Source organism: Pinus tabuliformis, chromosome 1_2, assembly GCF_031772625.1.
Source record: "Pinus tabuliformis cultivar Carrire ecotype Pingquan chromosome 1_2, CPIR1, whole genome shotgun sequence".
Taxonomy (NCBI): Eukaryota; Viridiplantae; Streptophyta; class Pinopsida; order Pinales; family Pinaceae; genus Pinus; species Pinus tabuliformis.
In genome coordinates, this window is record NC_142298.1 from 459946314 (window position 1) to 459970601 (window position 24288).

At 37.9% G+C, this 24288-nt stretch overlaps 2 protein-coding genes across 2 annotated transcripts; both read right to left on the minus strand.

Moving 5' to 3' along the window:
- Positions 1 to 10063: 10063 nt before the first annotated feature.
- On the minus strand, positions 10064 to 10807 carry LOC149206342 (putative methyltransferase At1g29790). Its single transcript, XM_089397663.1, has 2 exons — positions 10706 to 10807; positions 10064 to 10591 (listed from the first exon to the last, which is right to left on the minus strand). Exons 1-2 carry the CDS (start codon positions 10805 to 10807, stop codon positions 10064 to 10066), a joined length of 630 nt encoding a protein of 209 aa, XP_089253789.1.
- A 1951-nt stretch (positions 10808 to 12758) lies between these two features.
- LOC149206343 (putative methyltransferase At1g29790) lies at positions 12759 to 13664 on the minus strand. Its single transcript, XM_089397664.1, has 2 exons — positions 13512 to 13664; positions 12759 to 13397 (listed from the first exon to the last, which is right to left on the minus strand). Exons 1-2 carry the CDS (start codon positions 13662 to 13664, stop codon positions 12759 to 12761), a joined length of 792 nt encoding a protein of 263 aa, XP_089253790.1.
- Positions 13665 to 24288: the final 10624 nt, after the last annotated feature.

Consider the following 24288-nt stretch of genomic DNA (forward strand, 5'->3'; position numbering starts at 1 on the left):
TTTTGAAGCATTATATGGATACAAGCCTGCAGTAAAACACTTAAGAATATTTGGATCTAAAGCATTTTCCCACATACCAAAGGAAGATAGAAGAAAATTAGATTCAAAAGCCATCAGATGTACTTTTATAGGGTATTGTTTGTCATATAAAGCATATAGATTATTTAATCCATCTACTCACAAGATCTTTGTTAGTAGAGATGTTAAATTCCATGAGCAGGATCATGAAGAACCTGATGAGCACAATGAGGAATGGGACATTCCGTACTTTGTGGAAGAAGAAGCAGAGAACAATCAGGGTTAGCAGCAGACAAAGGCAGAGGATGAACACCAACAACAGAAACAATAGTAGCAACAGCAACAGCAACAACAACAACAACAGGAATACATAAATGATGATCAAATAAGGTTTGAAGCCACCACCCCACCACTCAGGGGATCAGGTAGGAAAGCTCAAATGCCTGCAAGATACCGGGAAAATGCTTTTATAACTAGTATGATGAATGTGGTTGAACCGTCTAATTATAAAGAAGCAAATGAATGTAATGAATGGAAAACAACCATGGAACAGGAATATGATTCAATAATCAGAAATAACACTTGGGAATTGGTTGAACTTCCTAGAGGAAAACAAACCATAGGTTGTAAATGGTTGTATAAACCGAAAATTAATGCAGATGGAAATATAGAAAAACTGAAAGCTAGGTTGGTTGCAAAGGGCTACACACAAAAGAAGGGATAGACTATGAAGAAACCTTCATCCGTGTAGCTAAATTGAACACTATCAGAATGTTAATCGCTTTAGCTACTAAGAAACATTGGATGATGCACCAACTAGATGTAAAGTCTGCATTTTTGAATGGAGAACTAAAAGAGGAGGTTTATCTAGAGCAACCGGAAGGGTTTGTCCAGAAAGGAAAATAACATTTAGTCTGTAGGTTGGAGAAAGCACTTTATGGACTAAAACAAGCTCCCAGATCGTGGTATGAAAAAATTGATTCATTTTTTCTACAAGCTGGCTATAATAGAAGTAAGAATGACCCTAATCTTTACACCATGAAAAATGAACAAGGGTGCATAGTGTTGATTTCATTATATCTAGATGATTTGATAATTACAGGTGATGCTACATATCTTATTGATGAAATCAAGCAACAGAATGTCACAGGTGTTTGACATGAAGCACCTCGGTGAACTCAGATACTGTTTAGGTCTTGAGATCTGGAGAGATTCAGGTCAAACATTTCTGTCCCAAGCAAAGTATGTCAAAGGCCTATTAGAAAAGTTTAGGATGGATCAGTGTAAGCCTGCAGCGGTACCATTGCAGCAGAACATCAAATTGAAGTGTGAGGATGACTCAAAAGTGGCGGATGCAACACTTTACAGACTGGTTGGGAGTCTAACCTACCTAACCACTACTAGACCTGATTTGACTTATGCAGTCAACGTGCTAAGCCAATTTATGTCTAAGCCACTTGAAAGACACCGGAATGCAGCGAAGAGTGTTTACACAGACCTTATACAAATTCCACTATCACTCTAATGAATTACATTTATCCAATTTATCTTCTAAAATTAATATTTTATTGTAAAAATCAAACAACATGTACCTACATATATGCAGATCCAATAAAATACATATATGCAGATCCGATAAAATAGACACACAGAAAATAGTATCTTATGGGCTATTTTATTCCTTCCGTTCATGGGAGAACAAAACAACTTTCTTTTTAATGTCTCTCAAGAAAAATTTTCAAAAATCAACTGGAAATGTCCAATCACATTTGTTTTGGGTGACACTAAACATAGCAATCAGGACAAGTGCAACTGACTATATTGTAAGAAACATTGCCAACCATTCATCCTTCTAACGAATCCCTCGAAATTACTACGGTTTAAAATATTTACACCTCGTCAAAATTCTTATTGGTTGATTCTTACATGGTCCATTGATTATTGACGAAAGTTAGAAGGCATGCCTCCAACGAATCTGAAAAAGAATGCAATATCATGGATTTCTTCGTTATCATGTTTTTGTAATCCCGTCTAATATTTTCGAGGAGATCATTATGTTGATCTTAACAAATTCTTACATTGGATTTCTCCATTGTCATGTTTTTGCAATCCCGTCTAATATTTTCGAGGATATCATTATGTTGATCTGAACAGATTCTTAAATTGGGTACATCTACATAAATAAATACAAAATGCATTAATCTAGCTGAAACATCCTACTTTATAACAAATAATTATCAATATTTTATTTTACTATTTGATAAGTGCTGGGTTACTATCTTCCGGGGGATGGGTGTGGATGTGGGGGCTCATATCTGGATCAACCCTTCAGAGGTGTATAACTTTTGTTGGTATGGAGGAGTTGGTTTCAATTGCAAGGCATAATTGGTTGTCCTTTGAAGGTGCTACAGTGTGCCTTCTGACTGACAACTGATAAGGTTCTTGGTTGTTGGGATGTATTGACAATCATCCAATGGATTCAGGGGCCAATGCTCTCGAAGTTCCCTGGTTGGTTAACTGGATGGAGATTACTAGGTCACTTCTCCCTTTTTTTTGGTTGACATCTCCTTTCACCACATGTTTAGACAAAAGAATCAGATTGCTGACGCTCTGTCCAAATCTGGCCATTCCATCTTTCCTGGGCTAATTTTTTATGAACATCTGATCCACAACTCTGTTCATGGCTAAAGTTTTTTCGAGGTGTAAGCATGCTGCTCTGCAATGCTCTATTTTGCGAAGGAGGCTCTATTTGTTCTCTTCCATATCTGGTTGGTTACCTGATACTTAGCTACTTTTTGCTATCTTTGATCTTCAATTTTTGTATGCTCACTTAGACTGTTTCTGGGGTCAGTGATGACCTAGCATTGACGGTTGCTTCTCATGGCCCTGTTTCTGAGCTAATTGAATTGTGGTATGTTGGTTTTGCTGAACGGTCATCAAGCAAAGAACTATGTAAACGTAAACGACTTTATTCATAATGAAGAGACTGCGTGACTTTATTTATAACGAAGCGACTATGTTTTTTTCCTCTGGAAAAAAAGTGCTAGGTTATATTTTTTAGTGCTAGGTTATTATTTTTTGAGGTGCGGAGATGTGATGCTCTGACTAAGGATTAAAACATTTAACAGATAGATTTATTTTTATTTAATGTTGTTCACTCCCACTTTGTTAGCTGGTCAAAGAGAATTGATTCTGTGATTTCTGATTAATAAGAAGTTTTAGTGATAGCTGAATTAAGCTACTCATAAAAATTATGATTTTTTTTTATTTATTAATGAAATATTAATTAATTATTTTTTTGAATATTGTTATTATTTAATGTCGTCCACTCCTATCTTATTAGCTTGTCAAAGAGAATGTACCATATATAAACTCAATCAATTAAACCAGGAAAAATAATAATTTTATTAATAAAATAATAATTAATTCATTTTTAAATTCTAGATAAAAATAAATGAAGGATGCCACCCTTATCCTCGAGTCTCCAGACAAACAACGCCAAACATTCCTGCAGGTGGTGTTTTTTGTGGCAGGCTCCAAACACAAATGCTACTCCAATCATATAAATTTTAATATCGTGTATTTTTTTTATAGAGTCTTCTCAATGCAACGCAACATGTGAGATTCTCCAACTCAAATTGGATTAATTACGCAAGTGAGCATGGACCGATATATTCCTCAGTTGACCGTATTGACAATGGATTACGATGGGATAAACTAGCATTTGCACCTTATGTTGCAAAGGAAACGCCGTAAGGCATAGAGTGGGGAAGAATAGAGACATGTATAGAGTGGGGAAGAATAGGGACATGTGAATGGACATTGTTGAAAGCAAGGGTGGATGATACTGAGTTACAATTGCAATAGTTAGTTACGTGTATTCTCAAAATGAATATTTTGTAAATAATAATAGTTTGTGGAAGAATTTATAAAAAGTATGCCATCAACTACACATTTGATATCTACAAAAATAGAAGGCTAGAAAACAAGAATTTTAATTTATAAGATCCAATTTACATGGTTGGTCAACATGTAGAAATCCCTTGTGTCATGGCTCTGTCCAAGTGGGGAATAATAATATGACAGTCGAATCACTATTGTGATAGATTGTTGTTGGCTCAATGACTTGCAATTGGCTTTCAAGCTACTGGTTCACCACAAGTTGGATCTACAAAATATTAGTTTTATTTGAAGAACAAACAAAGCTAGGATAAAAGGTCCAAATTTCTGAAATTATTAGTTTCTTCCTTCCCCACCTTTCCATTGTTGTTATTATTATTATAATACTAATAAAATATTATTATTATTACCAGATAGCTCCCTGGATGTCGTCAAACAATTAATATTTATTTTATTAGAACAAATCAAGGTACATATAGAAAGCTAGAATTTATGAAATTATTAGTTTCTTCCTTCCCCTCTTTTTCACTCTTAGCATTATGACACTTCCTTTCACATCCTACAGTGGATTGAACTTGCAAGAAAATTCGAGGTGAACCTTATACCTCTGCCTCTTCTGTTCATTTTTGTACAAAAGGAGGTACATACATTTTCAGTGCATATTTCTAGCCATTATCAACACCTAGTACATGCTTTTGTATACAGGGAATTAAATTTTCATCATGTTTGAACTCAACTATTTGCCTTCCAAGCTTGTCTAAAATGGTTGTTGGGCTGAGGGTCTCCACTGCAAATATTTTTATTGACAATGGCCCTTACAGAGAGTTTATTTTCAAGCATTTTCAAGTGGCTTCTGTGGATGAAGAAAGTGCAGCAGTGGTTCTAATAAGTTGATCAGTCTATAAAAGAAATTCCCATCTGAAGCCTTGAGCAGGTTATGAGTGAGACTTTTTGCCTCTACATAAGAGTTCATTAGATATTGTGTTCTACAAACCCCTCTCACATAGTCAATTGCATGACTGCCCTATTCAAGAAGCCATCGATTCTAATAAGCATGTGAATGAAAATCACCTATTTTTTATCTTGATTTAAGTATATTTCCAGTAACAATTCAGCAAACCATAGTCAGGCTATGTGATGAAACAATATCACCAAAAGTTCAAACTAAGCATGTTACCAATAAAACTGTTGGCTAAACCTATAAACAATCTTAATCATCCACTTCTACCTGCCTTCTTAGTATTAGGCCTTTACCAACAGGTGTGTGATTAAGTTGTTTCTCATCTTTTATCAGCTACCAGGTTTGACAGAAAAGAAGTGCAAATTTCCTGCCTCCACTATCTAATAGATCTGCTAATTTCTAAATCATGCAAAACTTGAACAGGGCCAATATATTGAAATAACATTTCCTTTGCTCAAAATTGTTTCAATCTATGATTGTTTATATAATCGTCTGACAACTTGTATATTTTTATAGAGGAGTGTGGTTTCCTAGCATGCTTATGTATGAAATTAGGTCCAAGATAAATGGTAGGAATTTGACTGATTTTAACGTTTGAGCATTTTCAAAGCTTTTCAGGTTCAGCTAAATAAAATACTTAGCTTGTTGTTTGTCTACTTTATAGTTTCCAGCAGCAAATAGAATTTACTTTTATACTGGAGTCTAGCCTTGAACTCCTAAATAGAACTCTACACATGTATCCTTTCTATTAAGAGTGCTGATTTTTGTTCGTTCATTTTCTTTTCGACTGTGACTGATGCTTGTTCAAAACAATGTTGTCAGACTCTTTTCGAACTCCTGAATCTTGCCAAGTCCACTGAGTCGCCACTGGAAGGAGTAACTCCTAGACACTCTTCTGTCATAATCCCCACTTGCTAGACTCCTCTGAAACTTGCAAACACATATTCTGAGTATTTTTTTTTTCTCTTTGCCAAGTCTGAAAGATTCTGCTGAGTCTTCTTGAGTCACAGCCCAACTGAGTCTTAGAAGAGTCCAAGTCTGACAACATTGGTTTGAAACAATTTCTTTTTCAAGTCAGGTCAGCACATCTTCCTGTCCTTCCCACAATATTTATGTATGTGTCCATGTGTGTAGGATGTGTATGTGGATCTATTGCCCACTTTATTTCGTTTGAGTGAATCAATCATTGTTAAGACGAAATTTACAACAAACCAGTTTGTATGTGAGGTGTCATGAACATACCTCTCCATAAAAACGTTGAACTCTTGTGAAATACAAAAGTTGATTCATCTATGGAATGAAAATTTTGTTTGATACTACCAGAGTCAAACTGGATCGAGAAACGTTTTTGTCCAATGTTTATTGAGAGTAAAATTAGTCTTTTAACTAGATGTTTTGTATAGGCAATTGTTAAAAATGGTCAACTAAGGTCAAATTCCACTATGGACGGCTCCTTTGTATGAGATGATGATGGCATTGGATTCCTCTTCTCGAGAGGACGAATTTTGACCTAAAGTACGATGGATTCTCACAGGCAAAAATGTATATTTGAAGTCAAACCCACAATGTTGGTTTTGGTCAAGGTCAGCCCCACAGTCATGTATGCTCATGAAGCCCAAAAGGCATGACCTTTGACCCACATTGAATTGTATAAATATAAGATGAGTTCACTCCATTTTGGCATTAGCACACATGATTTTCTCTTTCCTCTCATGATGGATTCAACTTTCTTTGAGAAACTATCTCTCTCCCATACGTGCAAATTTCTGGAGGACGGATTTCCTATGATTTTCTGCGATTGACTTTCCTAGTACACAGAGCAGCATTGACTAGGAACTTTGACCAACTGTTTGACTGCGACTTTGATGGATTATTACTCTGCCAGCTAGGTCGCACTTGTGAGCAAAGGAACCGATCACAAACTGAGGTGTTTGACCACAGGTCTGAGGCAGGCTTAACTGCAGACTGTTGACCAAGTTTTGACCAGACTTTTGAAGGCTACCTTGACTGTATTTTGACTACCTAGAGAGGGTGAATTTCTCTCTCCTTTTACCAAATAGATTGGGCTGATTTGACTGAGCTGTTAACCGTTGACTGCTGATTGGTTAGGATAGCTTTGACTGTTGTTGACTTCTGCATATGTGACTTTGACTTTTGGACATTTGATTGGGATCATCTATGCCAAGTCAATATATTGAGTTTGACTAATGTATCATTGTACTTATGGATTTCTCTCTCTATGAACATTTGATATTATCAAGAAGAAAAGATCTGCGGGTTTTCCCCCTTGTCGGGTTTTGCCCTAGCTTTAAGTTTAAATCATGGTGTCCTCTTGTCTTGGCTTGTCTTTTGCATTTATGTTTGATGTTTTTTCATCAGTTACTGTCATGTGATAATGGTCAACGTGATTGCTAATGGATTAATGGAATTAATAATGGGCTAATGGATTAATGAAGTAACTGACCTCTGACCTAAGCAAAGAACATGTTAACTCAAAAATTAACATGGTATTAGAGCTAGCTGAGGTCAAGCCCAAGAAAGAGGAGGAATGCAATCTCAAGAGATGAAGCAGTGGACTGTTAATGTATTTGAAGTATCTTGTTGCAAGCCTTAGAAATCATGAGAGGTCTCGAAAAATAATGCAAGTCTAGGTATATGCAAGAGCTGGGCTAAATAGCTCATGAAGGCCATTAATCAAATCTGAAGATGTTAAAGTCCTCCTTCAGTAGCTAAACCATGTGTCATGATAAGAAGTCAATGAAGAGTTTTGTTTTAAGAATTTGTTGATCTGAGTCCAATCTTCTCACTGGATAAAGCAGTCAACAATATGTTTGAAGATCTGATCCCTTTGGCACCTCTGCATCAGAATTCTGAAGCTAGCAGTCCTTCCATCCAGTGACCTGTGCTCACATAAGTTCAAGTCTTGTAAACAAAGATGTCCAACAAGTAAAGTTATTGAGGATCAAACAAGTGACTCTAGGGATACATATATTTATTTGGATTTGGTCAATGAATTATAGAGAGTCCTATGGAGCAATGAAGAACCAAGTTGTTGGCCTAGTTCTCTGAACCATTAAGAAGGAGCCAAGTGTTCCTATTGTTCTGAGCATAAGAAACAATAAAGGTCTGCTATGCAATGGAGCTATCTCTCTTTTACATTCTGGGCATAAGTATGCTTTTGGATAAGTCTTTTGAAAATAACTTTATTCTCCTAAGAGGCCAAGAAAAGTGCAAGAACACAAGAATATGCCAAAGGTCATTTCATGAAGCCAACCTTGGAGAAAGGATTACTCTGTTCTCGATCTTGTGGTATGGAGGCAGAAATTTTATGGCTCGATGAACTCTGCCTTAAATTCTCTCTCGCTCTTCAATTCAGACAGTGAATCCGACCTATTCATGCCTCTTTGTTCTCTGAGTTACTGAAGAGAAAAAGTTTTGTTAATGTCAATGATTTTATCTAAGAAGATTCCTACTTATTCCTTGTGCTTGTAATAAGGCCAAGAAGCCTATGTCACATAAAGCACTGCTATATACTATCATGCTCTGTGAATTTAGCCGACCAGTATAGGTCATTGGGGCTGTGATTTCTTGATCTCCGGGCTATAAAAGAAGAAAGGTGGTGGACTTCTCATTCCACATATTTGTAAGGAAGCGGAGAATCTTTTAAAGGACAGTTCTAAGGCCCTTCATAATTTAAGGAAGTTGAGCTTCTGTATGCAGATATTTGCAAGCCTTGAAAAGACAATCAGTGGGCATCCTATGTCATCTATATTAGTAAAATCAAGGAACCCTATTTGTGTATTGAAGAAAAGGCCAAGTCCTTATCAATGTTACAAGCGCATATATATATACACACACACACAAGTGTTAAAAGCCTGTTCCATTCAAGCCAACTTGCAAATCAATAAGGAATATATATTCATGTCTTTGAAACCTTCATAAGAGGTGCCTTGAAGCCAATAAAAATAGAGGATGCAGTTATGAGAAGGGATGGTCCCTTTAGACATCAATCTGAAAATGATTTTTGAAGAATAGTAAAAGCCCTCCATAATGTCATTATCTAGCAGTTGATGTGATTTTGTTGAGAAGGTTTAGTGGCAACACTCCATGTGATCCTAGTTTTGTCTAGCAGCTGAAGCAAAGGAAGTTCATCCAAGAAAAGCATGCAACTCCTTTGTGTTGGCACCATTGGATAAGGGTGACAGTACCCTTGGAAGTCTGGAAGATAGAAGAAGTGTGAGGCACTTTGGAGCAGACCCCTGCAGTAGCCTGTATGAACATAAAATCAGAGGTATGGTATCTCTAAAGGTGCCTCATGAAGAACACATTGGAACAAGGATGTGCATGGCTGATCCTATGTCTTGGCGAGCACGATGAGCAGAGGGAACTGTGAGGACCCTGATTTTGGCATCTTGATTAGGGCATTGGGCAATTTGATGCATTGAGCTAGGATCTTATGAAAGACGGTCTTATGAATATGGATGCCTAGATGCAAAGGACCCCTCCTCATCATGGATTAGGTAATTTAATGCATATTACCCATTTAATGCAGTAATTTAATTTTTTTAGGTACTTTTGATATGCTATTTGCGGAGGTAATATTTCAATGTTCTTACAATAGGAAAGTCCTCCTTCAGCAGCTAAACCACATGTCATGATAAGAAGTCAATGAAGAGTTTTGTTTTAAGAATTTGTTGATCTGAGTCCAATCTTCTCATTGGATAAAGCAGTCAACAGTATGTTTGAAGATCTGATCCCTTTGGCACCTCTACATCAGAATTCAGAAGCTAGCAGTCCTTCCATCCAGTCATTCTGAAGCTAGAAAATCCAGAAATTCAAATTGCAGATCTGTTTTATATATTAATATGAATATGAAAATCTTGGAGCCCTAAATCAAACCTAGATACATGAACCATACACTGAAAGTGGCACATATCTTAAAAACATGCAAGGGCATCATATATATTCCCATAATTGAAAATTAAAATACATTACAGAGAGAAATGTTTATTTGTTTTAAGTTAAGGGACCTTAAGCCCATGAAACTTAAAACTGCATCTACAAGTAGCCTGCTCACTGCCTCTTAAGTGGCTTCTCCAAGACAACAGAGATATACATTTCTTTGAGCTTGGACCCTCTATCCAACTTAGGGGCAACAAACCATTTCAACTTCTTATACCCTAGCTACTCAATCATGGGCACATAGATCTTCAGCTGATCCTTTGTGCGGAAAAAATGATCTAGCCAGAACAAGCCTCCAGGCCTCATAATCCTGTAGATATCATAGAGTACAAATTCCAGCAGCTGTGTGGGAATCCAATTGCTCAAGACATGCAAAGAATGAACAATGTCCAAAGTATTTTCAAAGAATGGCATCCTCTGTGTTATAGTGACATACATGGGAATAACCCCTCTGGAGGCGATGAAACTGTTGAAGGGCCCATTCAAGTTCATGGAAGTCGTAATAATTGTTACATTCCATGCCCTCATTCTCACGGCGAAAGTTCCTATTCCTCCTCCGATGTCCAACCCAATTTGAATTGCCTTCTTCTTCAGATTCAAGACCTTGTCGATAGAGTAATCCATGGAGCCACCGCCATTAGGGTGCGACAGACTACAGGAAGAACGCAATCCTGGTGGACTGCTTAATATCCAATACGCATCATCACCCAGCCTCGCCCCTTTGAGACTCTTGCCTTCAGATAGAACACACTACAACAAGAATGTAACGCTGGGGGACTGCCTAGGATTCAGTATCCACCATCACCCAGCCTCATACCTTCGAGATTTAGTAGACACGCTTGGACTTCTAAAAATACATTATACCCCGTCTCCTAGCCTCGTGCCTTTGATATTTCCTACCATTTGGGTAGGGTCCATTACAGTAAGAATGTAATATGGGTGGACTGCATAGTATCCAATATGCATCGTTACCCCAATCTCATCCCCTTTGAGATTCCTGCCATGAGGATAGGGCATACTGCAGTAAGAATGGAATCCTCGTGGACAGTTTAGTTTAGAAAGTAGACACACCCACTATTCAAAATGAATATGCACCATTTCCCATCCTCATTCCTTTGAGACTTCCTGCCTTTAGGGATCAGGACAGGGCATACTACATTATGAACTGAATACTGATGGAATGCTTAGTGTCTAACATGCACCATCACACAGTCTCATCCCTTTGAAACTCCTACCATTAGTTTAGGGCAGACTACAACAAGAAAGGAATTCAAGAGGACTGCCTAGTATCTAATATGCACCATCACACATCCTTTTCCCTTTGAGACTCCTGCCATTTGGGCAGGTCACAATGGACACAACAGTGAAAAATGAAATCCTGGTGGACTGCTTAATATTAGAAAGCGGACACACTTGCACTTCTCAAAATCCAACATGCATGATCGCTGGCCTCATCCCTTTGAGGGTTACTGCCATTAGGGTAGGGCACACTACAGTAAGAATGGCCGGATGACTAATGCCCTTATGATCTTAATTAAACAAATAATTGGCTGAATTTAATTAACCAGAAATTAAATTTCAGGCCATATCATCAATCACATAATAGCTGGAAATTAAATGGTGGAAGCATAAAACAGTTTCACACATACAGAGGTAATTTCTCCTTCAAAATTAGATTTTCATTCTTTCAAAAACACTTACGAAGAAACCTTCATAGTGTGCTAAAATCCAGCAGCTCTATGGTCAACAAATCACCCTAAACTGAGCAGTACAGTTGGCCCGAGAGATACGGCATACTGTATGTCTGGACTGTGTTGCTTTATGGATTGCACAGCCCTATCTGCATGAACATATGGAACTATTTTGTAAACTACATGGAACTGCCTAGATCCGTATGAATGTACATATCTGCTCTGCATGGTCTCTCCCTGCTGTCGTATATTCTCTCTCGCTCTTCAATTCAGACAGTGAATCCGATCTATTCATGCCTCTTTGTTCTCTGAGTTATTGAAGAGAAAAAGTTTTGTTAATGTCAATTGTTTTATCTAAGAAGATGCCTACTTATTCCTTGTGCTTGTAATAAGGCCAAGAAGCCTATGTCACATAAAGCACTGCTATATACTATCATGCTCTGTGAATTTGGCCGACCAGTATAGGTCATTGGAGTTGTGATTTCTTGATCTCCAGGCTATAAAAGAAGAAAGGTGGTGGACTTGTCATTCCACATATTTGTAAGGAAGCGGAGAATCTTTTAAAGGACAGTTCTGAGGCCCTTCATAATTTAAGGAAGTCGAGATTTTGTATGCATATATTTCCAAGCCTTGAAAAGACAATCAGTGGGCATCCTATGCCATCTATATTAGTAAAATCAAGGAACCCTATTTTGTGTATTGAAGAAGAGGCCAATTCCTTATCACTGATACAAAGAGTTTGGACACAGTACACAAATTCTACATTTCACAGCGATAAAAATAACGTGATTTTACTGTATACTGTATCTGCTTGTTATTCCATTCGTAATTCAATCTCGATGAATTCCAGTTAATTTGCAGTTTCACCATTGCAGTCAAAACCTACTAAACATGGCCATTGAATTTCAGCCCTTGACCGTTACAGACGAACCATCCACATTGTTTCAAAAATTAATGAAAACCACGGCACGGTAGAAAATCTAGAAATTCAAATTGTAGATCTGTTTTATATATTAATATGAATATGAAAATCTTGGAGCCCTAAATCAAACCCAGATACATGAACCATACACTGAAAGTGGCAAATATCTTAAAGACAAGCAAGGGCATCATATATATTCCCATAATTGAAAATTAAAATACATTACGGAGAGAAATGTTTATTTGTTTTAAGTTAAGGTACCTTAAGCCCATGAAACTTAAAACCGCATCTACAAGTAGCCTGCTCACTGCCTCTTAAGTGGCTTCTCCAAGAGAGTAGATATATACATTTCTTTGAGCTCGGGCCCTCTATCCAACTTAGGGGCAACAGACCATTTCAGCTTCTTATACCCTAGCTGCACAATCATGGACACATAGATCTTCAGCTGATCCTTTGTGCAGAAAAAATGATCTAGCCAGAACAGGCCTCCAGGCCTCAGAATCCTGTAGATATCATAGAGTACAAATTCGAGCAGCTGTGTGGGAATCCAATTGCTCAAAACATGCATAGAATGAACAATGTCCAAAGTATTTTCAAAGAATGGCAGCCTGTGTGTTATAGTGATATACATGGGAATAACCCCTATGGAGGCAATGAAACTGTTGAAGGGCCTGTTCAAGTTCATGGATGTCGTAATAATTGTTACATTCTGCTCCCTCATTCTCATGGTGAAAGTTCCTGTTCCTCCTCCGATGTCCAACCCAATTCGAATTGTCTTCTTCTTCAGATTCAAGACCTCGTCGACAGAGTAATCCATGGAGCCACCGCCATTAGGGTGGGACAGACTACAGGAAGAACGCAATCCTGGCGGATTGCTTAATATCCAATACGCATCATCACCTAGCCTCACCCCTTTGAGACTCTTACCTTCAGATAGAACACACTACAGCAAGAATGTAACCCTGGGGGACTGCCTAGGATTCAGTATCCACCATCACCCAGCCTCTTACCTTCGAGATTTAGTAGACACACCTGAGCTTCTAAAAATACATTATACCCCGTCTCCCAGCCTCGTGCCTTTGATATTTCGTGCCATTTGGGTAGGGTCCATTACAGTAAGAATGTAATATGGGTGGACTGCATAGTATCCAATATGCGTCGTTACCCCAATCTCATCCCCTTTGAGATTCCTGCCATGAGGATAGGGCATAATGCAGTAAGAATGGAATCCTCGTGGACAATTTATTTTTAAAAAGTAGACACACCCACTACTGAAAATGAATATGCACCATTTCCCATCCTCATTCCTTTGAGACTTCCTGCCGTTAGGGATCAGGACAGGGCACACTACATTATGAACTGAATACTGATGGAATGCTTAGTGTCTGACATGCACCATCGCACAGTCTCATCCCTTTGAAACTCCTACCATTAGTTTAGGGCAGACTACAACAAGAAAGGAATTCAAGAGGACTGCCTAGTATCTAATATGCACCATCACACATCCTCTGCCCTTTGAGACTCCTGCCATTTGGGTAGGTCACAATGGACACAACAGTGAAAAATGAAATCCTGGTGGACTGCTTAATATTAGAAAGCGGACACACTTGCACTTCTCAAAATCCAACATGCATGATCGCTGGCCTCATCCCTTTGAGGGTTACTGCCATTAGGGTAGGGCACACTACAGTAAGAATGGCCGGATGACTAATGCCCTTATGATCTTAATTAAACAAATAACTTGCTGAATTTAATTAACCAGAAATTAAATTTCAGGGCATACCATCAATCACATAATAGCTGGAAATTAAATAGTGGACAGAGTAATTGACCTTTCATATGATGCCATTGTTCATTTTTATTGTCTGAAAATAACATTCATTCAAATTTAGTATGAATAAATAAGATACGATTAATTTCTATTTTCTGAAAATAACATACATTCAAATTTAGTATGAATATGTAAGACAAGATTAATTTTTATTTTCTAAAAATAACATTCATTCAAATTTAGTATTAATAAATAAGACATGATTAGAGTGAAAAATATTCCATTAATCACGATCCATTTCATTCTCATCGTCTTTTTCTGGGTGGTTCTGAATTAAAATCAACACCGCATTAGAAGAACAATTCGACTTTTGGACACCATGGTTTATTGGGTTTGTATTAAATATTCAGAATTCATTAATGGCATCATGCAACTCATCCGGTGATGAAGCTCAGATTGTGAAACCAATCTCCATGTGTGTTCTCTATGATCGTGCTTTTTGTTACTTGGCAGTGGAGTTTCGGACAAGTAGTTTTCTTTGATGTTTCACTTTCCTTCTATCAGCACCAATTATGAAAGTACTTTTCTTTGATGTTGTACTTTCCTTCTATCAGCACCAATTATGAAATTTCACTCAGCACATCCAGTGGTTGAATGTTTTGCTGGATTTACCATTTTCACAATTTCTAATGCTTTATTAAATGTGTTTCTTAACCATAGCACCTAAATTGTTGCGCAAATTTCACTCAGCACATCCAGTGGTTGAATGTTTTGCTGGATTTACCATTTTCACAATTTCTAATGCTTTATTAAATGTGTTTCTTAACCATAGCACCTAAATCGTTGCGCAAATTTCACTCAGCACATCCAGTGGTTGAATGTTTTGCTGGATTTACCATTTTCACAATTTCTAATGCTTTATTAAATGTGTTTCTTAATCATAGCACCTAAATCGTTGCGCAAATCATTTATTTGTCAATCGAAGAGAAATTTAAATAACTTTATTATATTTTTATCACAAGAACAAAATATTTTTAATTTTAAAAATAATCACTTCATGGAAACTCAACTCATAACAAAATTAAATAAACCGCTAAACAAGTATAATGTAGAATTTCTTAAAACACAGTCAAACATTATATGTTTTCTTCTTATGATTTGATCTCAAGTTCTACAAATATAAAAAACAATCCAACTGTAAAGAAATCCATAAAAACCCACACAAGTCACTTTAAGACAAATAATGAAAATTTGAAACCTTAGGGCGACTGAAAAACCACTTAAAAAGCATCGACCGCATTGTGGGCAATACACCAGAATGTCACGGTTTTGAGTCTACCTGTATAATTTTCGAGATTAATGCATATGAAGATTTTCTGGTCGTGATGGGCGTTGAAAACGTAGTCTCGTCATGAAATCAACATAGCCTTGACGAGCCAACTTGCAAATCAATAAGGAATATATATTCATTTCTTTGAAACCTTCATAAGAGGTGCCCTGAAGCCAATAAAAATAGAGGATGCAGTTATGAGAAGGGATGGTCCCTTTAGACATCAATCTGAAAATGAGTGTCTAAATCTGAAAATGATATTTGAAGAATAGTAAAAGCCCTCCATAACTTCATTATCTAGCAGTTGATGTGATTTTGTCGAGAAGGTTTAGTGGCAACCCTCCATGTGATCCTAGTTTTGTCTAGCAGCTGAAGCAAAGGAAGTTCATCCAAGAAAAGTAACTAACGATATTCTTCGACGTTTCTCCTTAACTAGCATATCATCTCATCTCCTCAATGGCTACATACAAATTCGTTGTTTCTCCTTCACTCGAACATCATCTCATCTCCTCAATGGCTACGCACAAAAATTAGAAAACAATCAGAATCTGCCACCATATTGATTATATATAAATGAGATAAACAGCCCAAACGAACAAAACGTATGCAAGAAAATGTCAGCCCTTTAAATTGAAAGAAAAGCATCCCTCGTATCATCTACTTTCTCAATAGTAAATCCTCTTGTTTAACCTACTGCAAATTGGAGCTTATTTCAAATCATTCGCTAGACCAAATTAATAACCAATAATTGCCAAAGGAAAATAGAGAAAAATTAAAATTAAAACACATACCTGTGTATTGAAAAACGTTGAAATCGAAAAAATGGTAAAACCCTTCAGCACAATAGTAAACCCTTTTAATTTGTGACAGGTTCAGTCTAAAATCGAAATAAGAAATAATAAGCATTAACTTCTTCCAGGGTCATCGCCATATTTTAACGATTTTTTTCTGAACAGACATCTATAGGGTGAGCAGTTTACCAAATCAAAAACAGAATGACGAATTTGTATCAACGAGACGAGGTGGTTTCAACGAGGCGAGTGTCAATCCGCCCTTAGACGAGTCTGTTTTGTTGCGAATGGAGTTGCAGCTAATTTACCCACAGAAATACTGAAAAAATAAAACTCTTCAATTTCACAACCCATAACGCTCCACCTTCACCTCAACCCATAACGCTCCACCTTCACCTCAACCAGATATTTGATCCAACGGTAGCAATTATTCAAATCGTCTAACATCAAATCAGACGGACGATAACAATGACAGCAAAGACCACAGGAAATTTCATCTCAGAGGGAACGCCTTACGGCGTAACTAGCATTTGCACCTAGTGTTGCAAAGGAAACGCCGTAAGGCATAGTGTGTGGAAGAATATTGAAACGTGAATAGGCTTTTGCGGGCTTTTTTCGAAGCAAGGGTCGATGAATTCGAGCTTTTATTTGAGGGAGCGATGCCGAAAATTGTTGAAATGGAATGCAAGCAGCCATAAATATGCATCGAACTTGTTTAGAGACCTTGTTTGTTGCTGGAAAAAATTGTGGAGTTAAAAGTGAAGATAAATGAATGAATCCATGCGAACAACAACCGGGCAACCATATTGATTTGGAAAGGGCTATTTAAGAAATCATTATTCAAGTGGGAAATAAAATTAATATGCGAACAACAATCGGGCGACCATATTGATTTGGAAAGGGCTATTTAAGAAACCATTACTGAAATTGAAAATTAAATTAATATGAAGATATATTGAAAACATGTATTATAATCATTAAAGTCAATTGATTTTGCAAACAAAATATGTTAAAACTCATTGACAATGAAATGGTTGTGAGGACATAAACTACAAAAATGGCATTGATCTCGAAACATCCCTTTTTAAGCTTGAAACGGGAAACACAAATAGTTGCGAGGACATGAACTATCAAAATGGTATTTGATGTTGAAACATCCTTTTTTAAGTGTGAAATGGAAAATACAAATAGTGTATTGTAACATCCTTTTTAAAGTTTGAAATGGAAAATAGAAAGTGTGTTGTAACATCCTTTTTAAAGATTGAAATGGAAAACACAAATAGTTGTGAGGAAACAAAGAATGAAAACGGTATTCGATCTTGAAACATCCTTTTTCAAGTTTGAAATGGAAAATACAAACAGTGAATTGTAACAAAAGAGGTTCGAGAAGGAATATAATAGTCTAAAGAACATTGTGCTTGTCATTCTATATATGAAGTTCTACAAATACATGGTGGAGGCAGCGAAGGCCTGAAGAAGCAGCAATGGACCTGCAAAATATATATTTTGTTAGAATTAGTAATATGTAAATCAGTTGCAGAAATTTACTAGTAATACTCTGAAGGTGAGTTGTGTTAAAATGAATCTGGAATGAATGGTAAAGAAGTTACCTTTGCTATGGGGATCCATATATTGTTAGTGGAAGATGCATGGTGAATAACGGCATATTGAACACCATTGGAGGGCAACGCATAGCTGGAGACACAGTTTTTTTTGCATGCCAATATACATGTAGTTGTGTAGGTATGTTATTTGTGAGCCCATGTGGCCTGCTGCAAAAGAAAGAAAAGGTAAGAATGAGATGTACAGATAATATAAAGACATTCCAATATTTGTTTATTTACTAATAATGATCAAAGTTTGTTGTTGTTGAAAGATATGAAAAGTATGTTATGAAATAGAATGAGGTAAATAAATGGAGGAAACCTTTTGGTGATGTCAAAGTATGGGTTGGAGCAGATTATCTGGAGGCGGCATTGAACGGAGAATTTCTTCCGCGTGTTTTCTGCGAGCAATGTTTTTGTTGTCCTTCATTTTACTGTAACGATCGAAACTGAATGCGGGGTTAATTCGGAGATCTTGCAGAGAAGGCACTCTTGAAATAGCTGTGAATGTGAGACCTTGACGTTCTGTTTTTCCAATGTCAATTGTTGCTTTTGGAAGGGTCATACCCTGAGATTTATGTATGGTTAAAGCCCAAGCCATCTTCAGTGGAATTTGTGCACGACCATTTCTTTTTACTGCTGGAATAGGCAAGTGAGTGGGGTTTCTTTCATCCCAAGGAGGCCCAATGTACTTGGGGAAATCCACGACAACAAATGTTGGAATTTGTGGTGGTGCAGTTGATTCTTTGTAAAAGATGGTTACAATTTTGCCAAGGGAACCATTAACAAGACCGGCTGAAACCCAAAGGTTGGAAGTCAACATAACTTTTTCGCCATTGCATAGCAATACAATTCGCTCAAGTTGCTCATCTTCAGAGGAAAGATTGGAATATGTGTTGTCATCTTCAGCAATGGATCGTGCGATAGGAGTGTTTAGAGATTTCATCATTTGCTTATTATGGACCGTTGTTTGAGCATTTGTTGGAAATAGATGCATGGAATCATGGAATGAACATATTTCTTCTTCTGATAAAAAGGAATCTGTGCGCGACATGAGTACGTTGTAGTCGTCGATTGTTGGATTTGCATCTCTAATGTTCTGGAGAATGTTCCTGAAAGTAACCTGTGCGATGTCGTCGCCCTGTTGACGAAATATTGTGTCCAATGTGATGACTGTGTTGAAGGTGTTCCATAGTGCGCTTCCGTGGCTCGTCCCTACATATAGAGGTATGTCTTTGACGGGTGGTAGCTGACCGAGATCACCAACCAATATTATGGAACAACCACCGAAAGAAGTGTTTCTTTGGTGGGGAAAAGCCTCGCGAAGACGTTCATCAATATGGCTGAGAAGCTTTGGCCCAATGAAGCTCATTTCATCGATCAATATGTATCTTATATGCCTGAGTTCTTCCTGGAATTTTGCAAGAGCACTACCTTCCAACGGCATAAGATCCTTTATAGGAAGGTGCAAAGCAGAATGGATTGTCGACGCTTGTATGTTGAAGGCAGCAACCCCTGTAGGGGCGAGGAGCATGATCGGTGAAGGTTCCAGGCTTGCAAGGCCTATGAGCATATCTTTGATGCAATTAATAAGGAGGGATTTTCCCGTACCAGCAGTGCCTTGTATTATCATTCTGAGAGCGGGTAAATAATCCTTCCTAGCAAAATGATTAAGAATAATATTTAGAGCTTTTCTTTGCATTGGAGATAATGTAGGAAGGGTCGGCAGGGTATGTTGATGTGTTTGAAGAATGCGGTGGATGGAGCGGCTATTCTCAATGAATTGTATTGCATTATTCTGTAGATCCAATGGGATAGTGGTATGATTCCAGTTATGGGTGTCATCAAAGCCACGAAGACCAAGCATGTCAAGGTCGTTTATGAGAAGCTCATTTGTAGGGTGTAATTGGGAAAGTAATTCCCATTCATTTATTTCCATGGCGTTTGCTGGATTGGCTTCATTCATAGCTGAGGTATCATTTGCGACAGATTCAATATCAGATAGTGTGCGGTGTTGATGCCAAGGATTGTAGAATGGGCGAAATGCTTGCCAATTTGCGATGAATTCTGCAGCAGAATCTCCTATATCTTGTACGATACGGCGAAAAGGTTTGTATAGCATAAGCTCAACCCTGCAAAAGTCAGCGTAGCAAAGTTCTGTTGTGGATGGTATGGAGGAGTAACGTGGTATGACCCGAACAATTGCCTTTGTAGGCCTTTGTTTCCATTTGTTTATTTTGCGACGAGGATCATATGACCAGGATCTTGCCAACTCTATTAGGGATGTGGACTCTAGGGTAGAAGGGCGCTGGATATATGTATCTATGAAGTGCAGGGATGTAGTGGAGGCGATGTCCGTTTGTGGAAGGCGCATAAGAATTTTTTGGTTTACATTTAAAGAAATGAATGGGCGACTACATAAGGTTAACGGTAATTTTTGCAGCATATGGCATGTTTCTTGGGCTCCAATGTCACGATCAACAAGGGTTTCTGCAAGAAATTTTCGAAATGTGGATGTTGCTGGGTCAGCAATGGGTGAAGCCAGGACAATTCTACGTAGCATGTCGTGGAAGCTTTCAGATTTTTTTTCTGCTTTGGATGCATATTTGGCGATATATTTTTGAACAGCGTGTATGGAGAGTACTGGTTGGCAGTCAACATTTGCACGCCAAATAGATAGGATGGTAGGGTTATGGCTATTGAGTCGATCGTCGTTCCGAGCAGGGGTGTATGTTTTTTGGCCATTGGAATCAATGAATAAGTCCGATTTTGTATGTAATTCCCACGGTGCTTTATAACGACATTGGAGTGAGGATCCATTTTTTCTTAAGCACGTGCTTTCTGAGCATTTTGTGTGACGTTCAACACAATTGACGAGTTGTTCATAGTCACTGAAAGGATTGGTTCTGAAGATTTGCGGTGTGGACAACAGGCAAGGGTCTTCAGGATTTGTCCAAGCATTTGGTTGGTTTGAATTCGAAGGAGCACGAGGGTTCCAAGCGGAAATATATTTGTCGAAGAACTGCCTTGCAATATCGACTGCTTCTGTGTCTTCCCAGTTGAGATTCTCCATATCAGGTGCATTTTCTATCCAAAGGAAACCATGGATGTGCGCAGATCCCCTATGTTGCCATTCATACCTAACAAGTATGCGTTTTTGTAAGATAATTTTGCAATAGGTGAGGAATGTTGTTTAGAGTTCTTGGAGGAAAAAAAATGAGGTAGAATGCGTACCTGTACCAGTAATCTTTTGTATTCAGGTGTTTCTCCAAGATAATCTCACGAAATGCTGTGAATCTATGGTGCATATATAGTGATGTTAAATGTGGGTTAGAGATAATGTTATCATTTCTCCACTTTTGTTGTTTTCCAATATCAGTAGGAAGACATCCGGGCATGACTGCATGAAGATCAGGCCATTTTGTATCAGCTGCACTTAATGTGAAGAAGAACGTCGGGCAACCGAGTTGAGATATCATGTCCATTAGTTCATTTTTAGCTTTGTGCCAAAATGACCTTGTTCCACGTAAAGAGCTGCCGAATCGCATGACTTGCTCCGCCAATTGCTCATCTGGAAATTGTTCTAATCGAATGTTCAGATCTTGAATAGATATTGGAAAGTTATCTGTGATGTTTTTTTTCACAAAAAACGACGCTGTTGCTTGACTGCGATGCCGCATCATGAGATTATATATGTAATAACGAAAGCGTGGGTGGCTTCCAAATCTGTTATCGGAGTAATGTATGAGATGAAGTGCATATTCATGTAACTGCACTGCTTTCATTCTTGGCTGATTTGGCATTGGAGCGCCTGTCGGGAAAAGGGCGGGGAAAGCCATGGAGAGTAGACCTTCTGTGTTGTATTCATTGACTGGCGATAAACCAATTGTTGGCCACTCAATTGTAGTATCAGATTGGTGGTTGTAAGCATGCAAATAATGGCGGAATTCTTGGATTTCTGTATTTGTATTGGGTATGATGGGTACGAACGATGATGTTTGGCCAGCGGATGGGTCTGTGAAATCTTCGGTGAGCTCATGGGGTGGTTCAAGTGGAAGGCGAACAGTGGTTTCTGTAGTATTGGAATGGTGAAGGGAGGAGGAGACATCGGTGGGGATTGCTGGTAAGGATGCCAGTGCATTGGAATCAATACGAACATTCTTATAGTATGGGTCATTAGCCAATTTGTATTCCAATGCAGCGAGAACGCGATGTCTACTGACAATGAAATCATAAGCCTTATGGTCACTACTATGACGCGTGACAATTAGGATGTCCAAGTGCTCAACACGACGCGGCAACATGTTTGCGATTTTTGTTATGTCTTGAGGAAAACAAATTGTGTGGCCACTGTATTTATACTGGCCACCACGTGCATGTATTACCTGCAGTATAGGGTTAACCCTAGCAATGAGCATTTCTTCTATTTGTGAAAGAGACGTAAGGGCAACTGGTAGAGGGCCAGGGTCCATGTTGTTTGATAATGAGAAGCGATGACCCTTTGTTTCAGAGGCGCATCTGGAGCAGCAAGACATGTGGTTGGAATTGCTGATATGTATTCCAGGATATGATTCAAGACAAATGGAGCATGGGCATTTAGGTGGAAGTGTATCAAGCTTTGAACGGAAATCTCGATGTGCTTGATCAGTATAAACGTTGCTGAAAGCATGTGCAAAGGAGGGGTTAGGGCAATGAGGCAGTGATGCATTTGTTTGAGAGGTTTGCTGAGAAGATGAAGAGTCTAATAATTGCAAGGGAGGATTGTTTTCAGGGTGGGCCATTTCAGACGAGGAAGGTTGGTCACCCTTTTGTTTTTTGTGTTTTTGACATTCTACGATGTTTTTCTTTGCTTGGTAAAGCTCACGGCGCCGTGCATTTATTCGTTCTTTATTTGTTGCATAGTATCTTCGAGCACGTTCATTATTAGAAGAAGAAGCCATCCGCAAAATTTATGGCACCTATAAGCAAGGGAGGGGAAAAGAAGAATGTTATTTAGAGACAACAACCACGTTATTGTATGAAAGCGAAAGAAGGGTAAAAAATGCAAGCGAAAGCAAAAGAAGGGGAAAAAATGTAAGTTCTGAACAGTGCCATGTGAATTTTTTTATTTGAGAAATGTTTTTGAAAGAACGTATTAGTATTTTTTCTGCATACATGTAGGTAGTTTCATGTGTAAAGCTGGTAAAAGGAAAAAAAAAATGTGATTTTGTCTACTAACATAATGCTAGATACAATGGAGAACAAATATTTTTTTCAATGGTATATAAGAAAATTTCATAAGAAGACATGCAACAATATATCTTGTAAAGTTGTATTTATAAAATTGGACAATAGGAATTGCCAAAAAGCAAGGAACACATTCTGCAATATTTATTTACAATGTCGAGATGCTCTGAATTTCTCGAAGGATGTTTTTGCATTCTGTCGGGAAATGCAGTTTTTCTTCTTTTATGATAACGCATTTCAAGCGCGGGACTTCTTTAAAAGTTTCTGTCTTCACCGATAGTGTGAAGATATGATCTATCCATAGAGCTCTAGAGACAATTTCCTTGATTAGTTATGGATCTGAAGACAATAGATAGAAGTCTTTGGCATTATTTCCAAGAATTGTAGAGCCCGCGTCTTCGAAAGCAACAGTTGAAGCCAATTCACCAGTGTGATCTTGTATGTCGATTTTCAATAAGTATCTGTAATCACAGTCGCTTACTTCAGCGTTGCATTTTGGACAGAACCAAACCCCTGTATTTTGTGGAATAAGTTTTTTCATGCATTTTCTCCCACCAACAATCGACGGGCAAGAAATGTAGTAAAAACTATCCATACCAATTTTTGTTATTGTGCCCTTTAGTTGGAAAAATGTTGGTTTCTCTAAGGAATCCATACTGTAAATGCCAGCAATTGTTAATTTTTTTTGTTGGTGGCATAAAGGAGATCTTGTTGTCAAAGATGTTGAAGCAGCAGTCGAGCCTTCTTTTTTAAACCACGACTTTAGCGCATGGGCCTCTTCAATGTCAGGATCTACAAGAACAATGGATCTTGTTGTAGTGCCGATATTTTTCCCATTAAATTCTCCAACACGTGCAGATTTGATTGCAATGATGGGGTTATTTCCTGTAGCACATAGGGAGGAGATTTCCTGTGAAATGGCATTAAAATTATCTCCCCAAAAGATTGCATCTATACTATACCCTGACATGTCTTGGAGCTGTACTGTTTGTTTATTGACTTCAGAGCCATCTCTTCTACGTATAGTGCATACACTGGAAATGTCTGTGACAACACCAAGAATATCAACAATGGAGTTGACGTTTGTTGTTCTGATATCATCAATTGATTTT

Bases quoted from the DNA above. Each gene is read 5' to 3' on its own strand.
- LOC149206342 (XM_089397663.1), bottom strand. From the start codon at position 10,807: ATGCATATTGGATACTATGCAGTCCACCCATATTACATTCTTACTGTA. The intron at 10,592-10,705 runs GTATAATGTATT...TTCTTGTTGTAG, and splicing joins GCACGAGGCTAGGAGACGGG to TGTGTTCTATCTGAAGGCAA.
- LOC149206343 (XM_089397664.1), bottom strand. From the start codon at position 13,664: ATGCCCTATCCTCATGGCAGGAATCTCAAAGGGGATGAGATTGGGGTA. The intron at 13,398-13,511 runs GTATAATGTATT...TTCTTGCTGTAG, and splicing joins GCACGAGGCTGGGAGACGGG to TGTGTTCTATCTGAAGGTAA.